Source organism: Notolepis coatsorum, assembly GCF_963971535.1.
Source record: "Notolepis coatsorum genome assembly, chromosome: 6".
NCBI classification, from domain to species: domain Eukaryota; kingdom Metazoa; phylum Chordata; class Actinopteri; order Aulopiformes; family Paralepididae; genus Notolepis; species Notolepis coatsorum.
In genome coordinates this window covers 114,883,672-114,896,591 of record NC_140170.1, presented here as the reverse complement: position 1 = coordinate 114,896,591, position 12,920 = coordinate 114,883,672, and the positions used below count along the sequence as shown (strand labels likewise).

At 43.0% G+C, this 12,920-nt stretch overlaps 1 protein-coding gene across 1 annotated transcript in view; it reads left to right on the top strand.

Annotated features, from left to right (window-relative positions):
- Window positions 1-12,920, top strand: part of LOC311230313 (mitogen-activated protein kinase kinase kinase 12-like) — a gene marked incomplete at both ends in the record, with an annotated part of 28,481 nt that overhangs the window by 2,562 nt on the left and 12,999 nt on the right. Inside the window, 5 exons of the mRNA XM_084316553.1 lie at window positions 3,995-4,178; window positions 5,265-5,456; window positions 6,390-6,548; window positions 9,415-9,573; window positions 10,836-10,944. Coding sequence (XP_084172679.1) covers window positions 3,995-4,178; window positions 5,265-5,456; window positions 6,390-6,548; window positions 9,415-9,573; window positions 10,836-10,944 — 803 coding nt within the window. The remainder of the gene's footprint in view (window positions 1-3,994; window positions 4,179-5,264; window positions 5,457-6,389; window positions 6,549-9,414; window positions 9,574-10,835; window positions 10,945-12,920) is intronic.

Genomic DNA, 12,920 nt, shown 5'->3' with positions numbered 1-12,920 from the left:
GTTGATCCGTGGGGAATACCCCCACCCCTTCTCACCCCTCCATCTTTTCATCCCTTTTCACAAACACATACAGACCACCTCCTCCTCCTTCTCCTCCGCCGCCTATCCACATTATTCTACCCCTCCCTCCCCCCTCCCTCTCCCCGCCTTCCTTTTTCCTGAGCACTAGGGTCCTGTTCCAGCACAGCCCCACAATGGCTCTAAGCAGGATTTAGGGTAGCTGAAAGCGTATTACCCACAGGAGATTACAGCTCCCTGTCAGTCTGTGAGCACAGCGCATCCCCTAAAAGGTTCAGGTTGAGGTGGGGTTCAAGTACAGGTGAGGGTGTCTCACACACTCGCTGTGTCTGGGCGACTGTGAAAGACAGGGCTTTAAAACAGGCTGGGTGGTTAAGGGTGCTGCTTGGAAATGGAGAAAACCACCATGTCTGCCTGTGTGCTGCAGCAGTGAGTTGTTGGCTCAATGTTCTGGTGACAAGCGTGTGAGAGAGAGAGATAGGGAGGAGAAAAACATCCACAAATAACCGGCTGTTTAATTTTTATTACGCTCAAAGGACAGCTCCTTAAAGCCCTAATCTGTTAGGCTTTTGAGTATATCAATTATTTATGAGTATGTCCACATACAGGTCTTTGCTTGGTACAACTTGCTGATAGAAATCAATGCTGGAAAAAGGGGTCTATTTCATTCGCTCGTTCATTTCAATATGAAGACATGTCTTCAACCGAATACATCGAAATATAAACAAAGCCAGAAGTGGTTGGGATGTTAAACAGTCATGTGAATCCTGGTCTTGAGTGCTGTTTGTGCTTGAATGCTACCAAACTAGATTCGACGTTGTCAAATTACTCGTACTAGTGCCACCAAGTCACACGCACTTCCCCCCCAAAAAAGGTTGTATATGAATTTTACTCACAGTCTGAATCCCTGAATTAAGGTCCTGAATAAGTTACTGCACAGCAAATAAAAATAAAACGTTGATGCCGCCTACTGATAAAGTTGGATGAACCAGTTCCATTAGTAGAGCCCTGCTGAAAAGGCAGTAAATTCCCCTTAATATTTTTTTACAGCATATGTTCATCAAGATCTGATCTATAAGATAAGGTTGACAGATTTATAGGAATGGAATGTCTGAAAATGTTGAGAAGGATGTAGTGGAGGGTAAACCCACCTGCATTCAGTTTACTGATTTAGCATAAATCTTTATGATTGAAATTCCTAGTAGCCTATAGAAATTACAGTATCAGATTGATGAAAGTATTTTTCAGAGTCTTCAGGAAATAACTAAACAAAAAAAAGTAGCCTACATAATTGATACTGGTGATGATTGGCACCACAGGGATGATGATTGGACATATGGTGGTGGTTGGCTCGCTCTGTAGACAAGATCTTTAGCTAACCCTAACAAGTTAGCATTTCGCCTAATTCATTGAACCTACTTAGCACGTATGGATGCTATATCCTGCAGGCATGGGTCAGAGCTAAGGACAAAGCTACAACCACAGATAAAACCATTGTCTTATCTGGTAATGCCTTCTTCTAGCCTTTTCCCAGTGGTGCACAATATGTTAAATCCATCCACCCTTGCCAAGAAAGGTGCTCCATAACATGCAAAAGGGTTACCTATTTCTAACACAAAATGGGCTCGGGTCTGTTTTGATTGATTGATTGAAAACTTTATTAACAGATTGCAGAATGGGTACAGTACAGTACAGTACAGCTCAATACATACAATTGTTAAGGGGATGCAGAACAGAGAAAGACTTTCGTCTTGTTTACATCAGGGTCCCTCATTTTCAATTCATCATAACATATGATGAAGCGGTGGCCTAATGGTTAGAGAAGCGGGTTTGTGACCGGAAGGTCGCCGGTTCGATCCCCGGGACCGGCAGGAAAAATCTGCCGCTGAAGTGCCCTTGAGCAAGGCACTTAACCCCCAACTGCTCCAGTGGAGTTGCTCAGTGGCCAATGGTGTCAGACTGTGGTTGTACTGGGCAGCTCCCAGGTATGAATGGAACTGTGTGAATGTGAAGCAGGGCGTAGCTGAAAAAGAGCATCTGTGCTCAGCGAACCTACCCTGGGTAAATAAAGGTTAAACAATATATGACATACATGACATACAGATAGACAGTACTGCTACATCTATACATTTATGACATACCAGATTTGCAAATACAGTACTGTTTGTGATACAAAAAGAGAGTATATACATTTGACGTAGAAACTGTACATTGGAGGAGGTTGGGTAGGTGGGGTGGGGTTGGGGGGGTGGGGGGACACTGTACATTGGAGGTGGTTGGGTGGGGTGGGGGGACACTGTACAACTGTACAAGCAAAACTGTACATTGGAATATTGACAAAACCATACTTGGTAATTTACTGTACATTGGAGGGGGTTGGGTTAGGACATTTATAGGGGCCAGTTTCGAATTGCAGTCTCCCGTAGGTGTTCTTTGAGAGTGCTTTTGAAAGTGGGTAGTGATTCACATTCCTTTACAGCTTTGGGTAGGGTGTTCCACATTGATGTGGCATAATTGCAAAACGTGTTTAGTCCCTTGTTTGAGCCGAATCTGGGTTTAACATGATTTGTGGAGCTCCCTCTGGTGTTGTGATCGTGGTATTCACTGACCTTTGGGAAGTATTTTGACATGTACATGGGTACCTTGGTCGTGTAGTGTATCTTGTAGACCAGGCCCATTGCAAGTTGCTGTACTCTGTCGTCTACTCTAAGCCATCCTAGATTGTCAAAGTGGGCAGGGGTGAGGTGGGTTCTATAGGAGTAAGGTCAAGCAGTAGTCTGACCAGTTTGTTTTGAGATGTTTGTAATTTAGTTTTTAGCGCTTTTGAGGTGCTTTGGTACCATGAGGTGCAAGCATAGTCATAGTACCTTTGAATGAGTGCTCCTGCCAGAGTCTTCAGGGTATTCTTGTTTACCAGTGAGGAGATCCAGTACAAGAATCGAGTTCGTTGGTTGACTTTTTTCATTACATTGGATGCCATTTTGTCACAGGAAAGATTTGCCTCTAGGATGGAACCCAGGTAGGTAATTTCTTCTTTCCTTGTGACAATATTGTCACCCACTGTAACTGAGAAGCCGTCGGTCTTGCTGAGTTTGTTATTTGAACCGAAGAGAATGGACTCTGTTTTGCCCATGTGTAATGATAGTTTGTTATCAGCGAGCCATATGCAGATTTTGCCTAGTTCCGAGCTGAGGGTTTTTTCAACCTGTAACTTGTTCTTGTCAGAGACCAGCAGGGCTGAGTCGTCCGCAAACTAGATTCAGGTGACCTGTGACATAGAATGTTTGGCAACTGCACTGCCCAGGACAGGAAGGCACTACAGAGAGTAGTGCGCTCAGCAGAGCGTACTACGGGTATTGCACTACCACCCCTGCAGGACTTATACAACAGGAGGTGCAAATCCAGAGCCTGCAGAATAATGAAGGACCCTCACCACCCCAACAATGGCCTGTTCAAGCTGCTGTGGTCAGGCAAGCGCCTACGGTCACACGCTGCAAGAACAGAGACTCAAACTCAGCTTCTTCCCCCAGACCATCAGAACACTGATCTGAACACAAGCACACATGAACATGAACACACACACACACACACACACACACACACACACATCTTCACTTGCACTCTCACAAACAAACTACAAAAAAGGTCACTTTAAGAAACAACTGTACATTAGTATATTATTGTATATAGTACTTTACCTTAATTCTTAAGCTTAGCATTGTATTGTATTTTTATAACTTTTTAGCATGTCTATTTTATTATCTATTCTATTTGATTAATTGTATTTTTGCACAATCGAGGCGGGCATGGCCACCTTCATTTCACTATATGTCTTGTGTATGTACGTGACAAATAAATCTCTTGAATCTCTCTCCCTCCCTCTCTCAAATCCTTTGTTTCTTTCTTTTTTTCTCTCCCCCTCTATCTCACTCTTCACAGACACCTTTCACTAACCCTCCTCTCTTCTCTCCCTCAGAGCTGTGGGAGGTCCCGTTTGAGGAGATCTCGGACCTGCAGTGGGTGGGCAGTGGGGCACAGGGGGCCGTCTTTCTGGGCAAACTCCACGGAAAGGAAGTGGCGGTGAAGAAGGTGCGGGACATCAAAGAGACGGACATCAAGCACCTGCGCAAACTCAAACACCCCAACATCATCACCTTCAAGTGAGTGGAGACGGCAGTAGCACCTGAACTGAAGCACACAGCTGTAGATGATTCAAGCGTTTGTACGTTATTCATAGAGAATAAAAAATAATAAACCATAAAAGGTTTGGAAAACTTGTTTTTAGCGTTTACGCACCAAACAAAGCATAAGCAAGGGCTAAGGCTGTGACTCCTCCTACAGACTTAACTAACAAGCCTACCATTACAGCCAGTCTTCTTGTCATTTTGGCATCAGTGTCTGAAGGAGGTCTGTGTGGCTGAAACATTGATTCATTAAGTCCACTGGGAGCATCTAATTCAGTATGCGGACTCTTTTAAAAATTTTCCGGGCATTTGTATCTGCCGGCTAGCCAAGCTGTAGTATGATGACCAGGGAAACCCTTCAGTGGTCAGTTTTATTAGTAAATGGTAAATTAGAATAGACGTACAAGATACACTACACGACTAAGGTACCATGATGTACATGTCAAAATACTTCCCAAAGGTCAGTGAATACCACGACCACAACACCAGAGGGAGCTCCACAAATCATGTTCAACACAGATTCGGCTCAAACAAGGGACTAAACACGTTTCGCAATTATGCCACATCAATGTGGAACGCCCTACCCAAAGCTGTAAAGGAATGTGAATCACTACCCACTTTCAAAACCACTCTCAAAGAGCATCTACGGGAGACTGCAATTCGAAACTGGCCCCTGTAAATGTACAGTAAATGTCCTAACCCAATAATACATGAGACCCTCTTCTTGGGACCAAGTACGGTTGTCGATATTCCAATGTACAGATTTGCTTGTACAGTTGTACAGTTTCCCCCACCCTGCCTACCCAATTGTGTGTATTGAGCTGTACTGTATTGTACCCATTCTTCAATCTGTTAATAAAGTTTTCAATCAATCAATCAAAACGCAATGACAGACTTTTAAACAACTAAACACAAAACAATCCCTGTTTAAATGTGTTGTTGATTTAATTGGATTGGATTTAATTGAAATTGAATGGACCTTAGCGCCAGTATGTACTACCATGTTACAACCACCGTCTGAATACATGTAATGTACGCTTGTCTTTCCCTGCTCCACCCCAGGGGTATCTGTACCCAGGCTCCCTGCTACTGCATCATCATGGAGTACTGTGCCCAGGGTCAGCTCTACGAGGTGCTGAGAGCAGGCCGGAAGATCGAGCCCTCCCTGCTCATGGAGTGGACCATGGGCATCGCTGGTGGCATGAACTACCTGCACCTCCACAAGATCATCCACAGAGACCTCAAGTCCCCCAAGTGAGTGGGCTACTTCGGTAGCCATTGCAGAAGTCCTCTATCCTGCATTAGTGCCTTAACAGCCACTGTATACAAAGTTCTCTTGAACAGGTCTGTAGATCAATGGCTGGGGAATATATAGTTATTTATCGTTTATCTAAATGTGTTAAAACTGTATATCATATTTGGGCTTTTTTATGTAGAGAATCTTGTTACATACTTTTGCTGTCTAAATTAATGATACAATGCAAATATTAAAGGAGCTGTAAGTGGTATTCTTTTGTTTGTTAAAATAATAGATCTACACTCTGACAGCCATCACTGGTACTGCTAGTGTTTGGTCAGTAACATGGGTCTCCCAGAGGGACTGGGAGACCCATGTTACTGACCAAACACTCTATATCAGTGATGGCTGTTGGAATGTAGAGCTATTTAAAACTTATTTTAACTAAGAAATACCACTTGCAGCACATTTAAGGCCATTAAGTCAGATCTATGAAAAAATATTTATGAAGAATGTCAATTGAAGTTTGCAGTAGGCTACAATGTGATGAACATCAACTGTTGAACCACACCTAAGCAAAAATTGTGATATATCTATATATTTTTGAAATCCTTCTGAATATGGTGATATTAATTGTATTTCATAACGGTACATAAATATAACAGTACTATAGTGTTGCAGTACTATAGCAAGCATACAATAACAAGCCATTTTATCATTTCAAACCTGCCTGGTTGTCAAAAAGGTTCACTTATTGTGACCTGACGTACTGATGTGATGCTATTTCTATTACACTTTGTTTATTGAGGATATCCATTAAAGATATAAGATATAAGGATATAAGCTTTAACTTCAAATACCATCGTTAGTTGTCCCTCATTTCCGTTCTTACATTACTTTATAGCACACAGACATGGATTTGACTCGTGACATCCTGTGTTTAATTCCAGCATGCTGATCACCTATGACGACGCGGTGAAGATCTCTGATTTCGGCACGTCCAAAGAACTGAGCGACAAGAGCACCAAGATGTCCTTCGCCGGTACGGTGGCCTGGATGGCCCCTGAGGTCATACGCAATGAGCCCGTCTCCGAGAAGGTGGACATTTGGTGAGTATGAGCCCCCGTTTCAAACTGGCATGCCATATCTATGTAACTTTCCAATGACTTCCCCTCATGACTTAGTGTAATCTGTCATTAAATCAACACATGATCCCATTAGTTGTGCTTTACTATACAGCCCAGTATCCCATTACCAGAAAATCTATTGACTCTTGTGTACAGTGTCTCATTACATGAAACTATATCGGCCCACTACCATATCTGATAGCTTGCCCTGTGTTTGGCCCAAAACGCCCACCCCCACGTCCATCTACTCTCCCTCTCTCTCGCTCTCTCCATCCATCTCTCCTTTCCTCTATCCTACCTCATCCTCTCTCTTTCTCCCTCCACCCCCCCTCTCTCTGTCCTTCACCCTCTCTCTCTTTCTCTCTCTCCTCCTCTCTGTCCTGAAAGGAATGCTGGCTAATTTAATAATTGATTTGCCAGATGCTGCAGAGCTCTGGAGAGGCTGGAGTATAACCTTCCCAGCCTGGGGATGGTTTGGCCCAGGGCCAGTGGTGCATTAGTGGAGAAGTGAAAATAGGATTAAAAAGCTTTTGATGTAGACAAAATATATAACACAAGGGTATATAGTTTAGTTTAAATGTATGTAAATTGCTCTATGCTATACGCTACCATAAGAGAAGAGAGAGCGGGAGGGAGAGGGAGAGGGAGAGAGGGAGAGAGGGAGAGAGAGAGAGAGAGAGAGAGAGGGAGAGAGGGAGAGAGGGAGAGAGAGAGAGAGAGAGAGAGAGAGAGAGAGAGAGAGAGAGAGAGAGAGAGAGAGAGAGAGAGAGAGAGAGAGAGAGAATAGGCCTGTTGTTCTATGTAGTTTGGTTTAGTACTAACAGGCTCTGACAGTTGGCCTAGAGAGAACAGAATGAATCTAAAATAAACCTGGCTGAAGTCTAGGAACCACTTGTCTACAACTATTATTTTACCAACACTGTTTTTACATTCAGGGTTGTATTCATGTTGTGTATTTAACTTAACAGAATAATAACCTAGTAGTGTAACACTAGGCTCGGTAATATATTGAATGCAGTATATTGATGCGGCATAACACAGTTTAAGGTGACGTACCCTTTCCTCTTGTCCTTACGCAACACTGTATATAACCTGACAAGTCCGTTTTCATCTCCCAGAATGCACTTTGTGAAGCCAATGCAGCTAGGACTCCTACGCAAGTAGTACATAGTGTTCTGGACCGGGCCATGTCTCCCCATTCTGCACCAATAAATGAGTCTCCTCACATTAAATATTGAAGGGCAAAATGAGCTGAGGAAGCAGACTGAGATAGACTGAGTCTAACATTTTCTCTCTCTCTCTCTCTCTGCCCTTTCCTCTCCTCCTCTCACATTGACAATGTAAGCACATGTCAATGAACACACATTCATGTCCACCCTTACAAAATCTAAACGAATAATTGTATCATGTGCTATCGTTATTATGAGTCTTTTGTACTGCTGTGAAAGGGCAAGTCAGTGACAGCGAGTCACTTGTTAAATTATTAAGGGGACATTTTACCGTACATTGGGCTCGTAGATTAGCCATTATTCATCGTCCACTCATTATTTTGACAGATTCTAATATATAGGTCATGGTAACCGTGTCTACAGATAAATTACACAGACTGTATGCAGGCAACATTTTTAGACACTAGAAGACGTGAACAATTTATAACCAACAGTATCACTCCATCATGCTTCTGGTCATTATAGTTATGTTTTCCATGCATATTTTATTCCAGTTACCAACCCCCCCCCCCTCTTCATTGCTTCATCAACAGTCCCCATGTGGCACCACCTATATAGCTGCAATGCCCTCTGTCTTATGGAAAAATACAAAGGTTCTTCTCCGCATTGCGTCTCATCATGAGTGATAAACAAGGAGATAGAGAGACAGTAAAAATACACATGTAAACACAACATCACCCCCGCCACACACGCACAGACTCCCATGCTATTGATGCATACTTGCGGTCACTATGGCAATCCAAGGTGCCACCAACAACAACCGTTGCTTAGTTACTCCTCAAGGGCATACTGTACATACCTCCCTGGCTCCTTAACCAACACTGGTGGAGCCCTGGATCATCAATGAAAAACCTTTAGTCAACTGAATTATTGAAATCTGAAGTCTTTTCTACAGGTTTCTTAGTAGTAGTGTGTTTATCAATGTGGGTCACATAAAACGACAGCTTACTATCAGTGTTGTTTTTTTTATTTATACCCACCTGTATCCATGGCGCCAATTAGACATAGGTTATAATCCCCAGGGAAACGCACTGTAAACACAGCCTCTGTCTGCCCCCTTCACTGCTCTACACGGCAGCCTGGTCTCACCCCCACAGGGTATAGTCGAGTATAGTATAGTATAGTATGGAAAACACACTACGGAGAAGCACAGAGCAATTGTAGCGTCGATGGGATTAGCTGCTGTTGGTTTCCTTTGATCATTCATATGGTAATTATTGCCAAAAAGAAATTATGGCTTAGCAGCATTAAATATTAATTGTAAAAAAAAAAAAACGAACAAAAAAACACTATAAACCATTAACACTAGTTACAATACAATATTAAATAACAAAATATAAGTTACCATAGCTTTGCATGGTGTTTGAGGCACAACAGATCAACTTTTGGTTTTCTTTTATCAGAAAATAAGACGGGTACGACACAGCAAGGCAGGACTTATTGTTGTCTTTTATAATTGTGTCTTAAGACTAGATTCTGAAACTGGGGATCAACATGTACTCCAGGCTTCTGTCTTGTAGGTCCATATAACAAGACTGTAAGTGTTAATGAGCCTAGGATCCTAGATGAGAGGGGTCCTCCTGGGTCTAAAGACTAACGTGTCCTCTGTCTCTCTGCAGGTCGTTTGGCGTGGTACTGTGGGAGATGCTAACGGGAGAGGTGCCCTACAAGGACGTGGACTCCTCTGCCATCATCTGGGGAGTGGGCAACAACAGTCTGCAGCTGCCTATCCCTGACAGCTGTCCTGACGGCTTCAAAATACTACTGCGGCAATGCTGGTGAGCAGGAGGGAGAGGGGGAGAGCTAGGTTAGGGTTATGGGCAGGGTTAGGGGCAGGGCAGGGTTAGGATTATGGGCAGGGTTAGCCCGTTTCGTGACTGTGATGCAAGCCTTGCTTTGAATACACAGTCACTTGCTCCACGTTACTAGCCATGTTAATGTGCACCATGAAGCACTGGTTACTTACGAACGGTTCGTTCAAAATTTATCACAGAGAAATTTCAAAGTTACTCACAGTTGCACGAGGGTTTCACACACAAAAGCGGGGTGGTTTGAAAGCTTGGCGTTGCTAATAAACATTTTAAATAATTTATAAACAAGTAAAAATCACTGAGCTAGCCTTGCGTCAAAATGGCTTACTCTTTTTCTTCCGCATTCTGACATGCCGGAGCGCTGTGATTGGCTTCTTCTCTTCTTCTGCTTTGTCACATGCCTGCAATCACAGCGCTCCGGCATGTCAAAATGCGGAAGAAAGAGTAGGCCATTTTGACGCAAGGCTAGCTCAGTGATTTTTATCATTTATAAAAGAAAATTAAAATGTTTATTAGCAACGCCGAGCTTTCAAACCACCCGCTTTTGTGTGTGAAACCCTCGTGCAACTGCGAGTACCTTTGACATTTCTCAGTGATAAATCTAGAACGAACCGTTCGTAAATAACCAGTGCTTCATGGTGCACATTAACATGGCTAGTAACGTGGAGCAAGTGACTGTGTATTCAAAGCAAGGCTTGCATCACAGTCACGAAAGGGGCTAGGTTAGGGTTAGGTTTTAGGGTTAGGGTGTCTGGATTAATTCATTCTTAATTTGCCCCGTCAATGCAAAATGGAAACAGGACTTGTAATGGTCAATATTTGATAATGGTAGGACATCAATTGTGTTATTTGCTAATTGCTGCGTAATCTTTTTAATTTGTTAATAATTACGGTTGTATGGGACAGTTATTTGATTACTGTATGTTTTTAATGTTTGAATTATGAAGAAAACCTACTTTCTGAGTGATTGAACTGAAAGTGGATTTACTTAGGTAGAAATGAGGATAGATAATGGATGAGAGCGGAGGCAACCGTTGTATTAACCCTTTCACTACCACACTACAGTTAAACCGTCTGTAGTGTGGTAGTGAAAGGTTAACCTTCTGTATTGTGGCAGTGAAAGCGTTAACCCTTTGTACTGTGGTAGCGAAAGGGTTAAAGGGAGAGGAAGGGTAATTTTCTTGAGTATCTGTATTCCTGAAAGAGATGTTGATTCTGTTTGCTCACAGGAACAGCAAGCCCAGGAACAGACCTTCGTTCCGACAGATCCTCCTGCACCTGGACATCGCCTCGGCAGACATCATGTCCACTCCGCAAGAAACATACTTCCAGTCCCAGGTACAAAAACCCTACTCACTGTCAATAGGCAGAGGAATACGATCTTTCATCTGGTGTGGCTATGAGGTTGTTAGTAGCAGGGCAGTTGTAGAGAGAGAGTTGTACTGTGTCTGTGTATTATATGTTTTGATCATTAATGATTATAAGGCATTCATAATGTGCTTAGAATGAGTAAGATTTATAGTGTGTCCTTCATCACTCCTTCGAACAGTACAGTGAGGATAGATGAGACAGGGGAGAGGAAAGTGTAAAAGCATAGTATGACTTTGCTGGTTCCCGCCTGTATATGTAGGCTACTGCTACGCGTTGCTAGCTTCATATCACAGCTGTATATGTACTGCTACGCTTTTCTAGCTTCATATCACAGCTGTATATGTATGCTATACGCTTTACTAGCTTCATATCACAGCTATATGTACTGCTACGCTTTGCTAGCTTCATATCACAGCTGTATATGTATGCTACGCTTTGCTAGCTTCATATCACAGCTGTATATGTACGCTATACACTTTGCTTGCTTCATATCACAGCCAGGTAAATTAACATAGACTCACATGAACTTTAGACCTCCGAGGCAATGTCATGTAATTTTTTTAAGAAGCATTTTATATTACCTGAACATAAAATCCGGGCTCTTATTTGTCAAACACTTTACAAAAAGTTGTTGAAATTTGTCACATTCGATTCATCAGGGGTAGTGCCCAGTAAACAGTTTACAGACAGACTCTCCATTGAAATTATATCCGGGATGGTAAAGTTAATTTCAATCTATGTTCATTATGCCCGGCTGCGATATGAAGCAAGCAAATAGTAGCGTACATATACAGCTGGGAACCAGCAAATTATGACTCAGATTTGAACTCACACAATCACAATAGACTAATTCAAAGACAACGGTGCACTGGTCCACTCAACCCCAATTCAGCAAGCTCCCATATTTCAACATAGAACCAGGGGGGCAATTTGTGGAAGAATGACATTTCCTTTGTTAGCACAAATATTAGAGAACATGTGATGGAAATGTAATTTGCCTACTCAGAATCCTCACTGTTAAAGGGATAGTTCACCATTTTAAGAAGCCTGATTCATCACACTCTGGGAGCCACTTCAGTCCATCCAGGAAGCGTCTATGCTTTTACCAACGCGTTCTCGTTTCCGGGTTCCCGTTTTGCGCTCTGATTGGCCAGGTCATGTGACATATGCGCCAATCGTGGGACGGCAAGTTCTGCACCTATTTCCGGGTCGAACAGCCTGCAAACTACCTAACGCCTAGTTTATCACTGGTTAAGCTTAGGCGACTCTTTCGCAGTTGGTTAAGGTTAGAGTTTGGAATCAGGGCAGACGTTCTATCGCCATGCTCTAAGACAAACTCTAACCGTAACCAACTTCGAAAGAGCGCCTAAGCTTAACCAGTGTAGAAACTTGCGGTCCCACGATTGGGCGTACATGTCACATGACCTGGCCAATCAGAGACGCGGAAACACGAACGAGTTGGTAAAAGCAATCAGGCATCCAGGAAGCACTAGCACCAGTGGACATATGGCCGGTTAGCCTTCGGGAGAGGTGTTAGTTGGACAATGCCTAGGCTAACCGGCCATGTCCACTTCCATTCATTGTGCTAAGCTAGGCTAACGTGCAGCCAGATAGCTTTCTACTGAACGCACAGAGAGGAAACTGGTATCTATTTTCTTGTCTCTCTCTGGAGAAGACGATAAGCTATTTATCAAAATGTTGGCGTGTTCCTTTAAGCTGGACCCGGCCAGGACACGAGCATGAGGGGTTGGCCAGTCAATTACAGTGCATTCACTATTGTAGCCACCGGCCCTTCAGGATCAGCAAAAATTCTAGTATCTAAACATCTAGTATATTTAGCAGGACATTCACTCACTGTATATCACTCCCGTCTTCTCTAATCAACCTGCTGTCTGCAGCTACAAGATTTATCTAGCTAGTAAAAGCCCCGCAGCTGAAGGGCA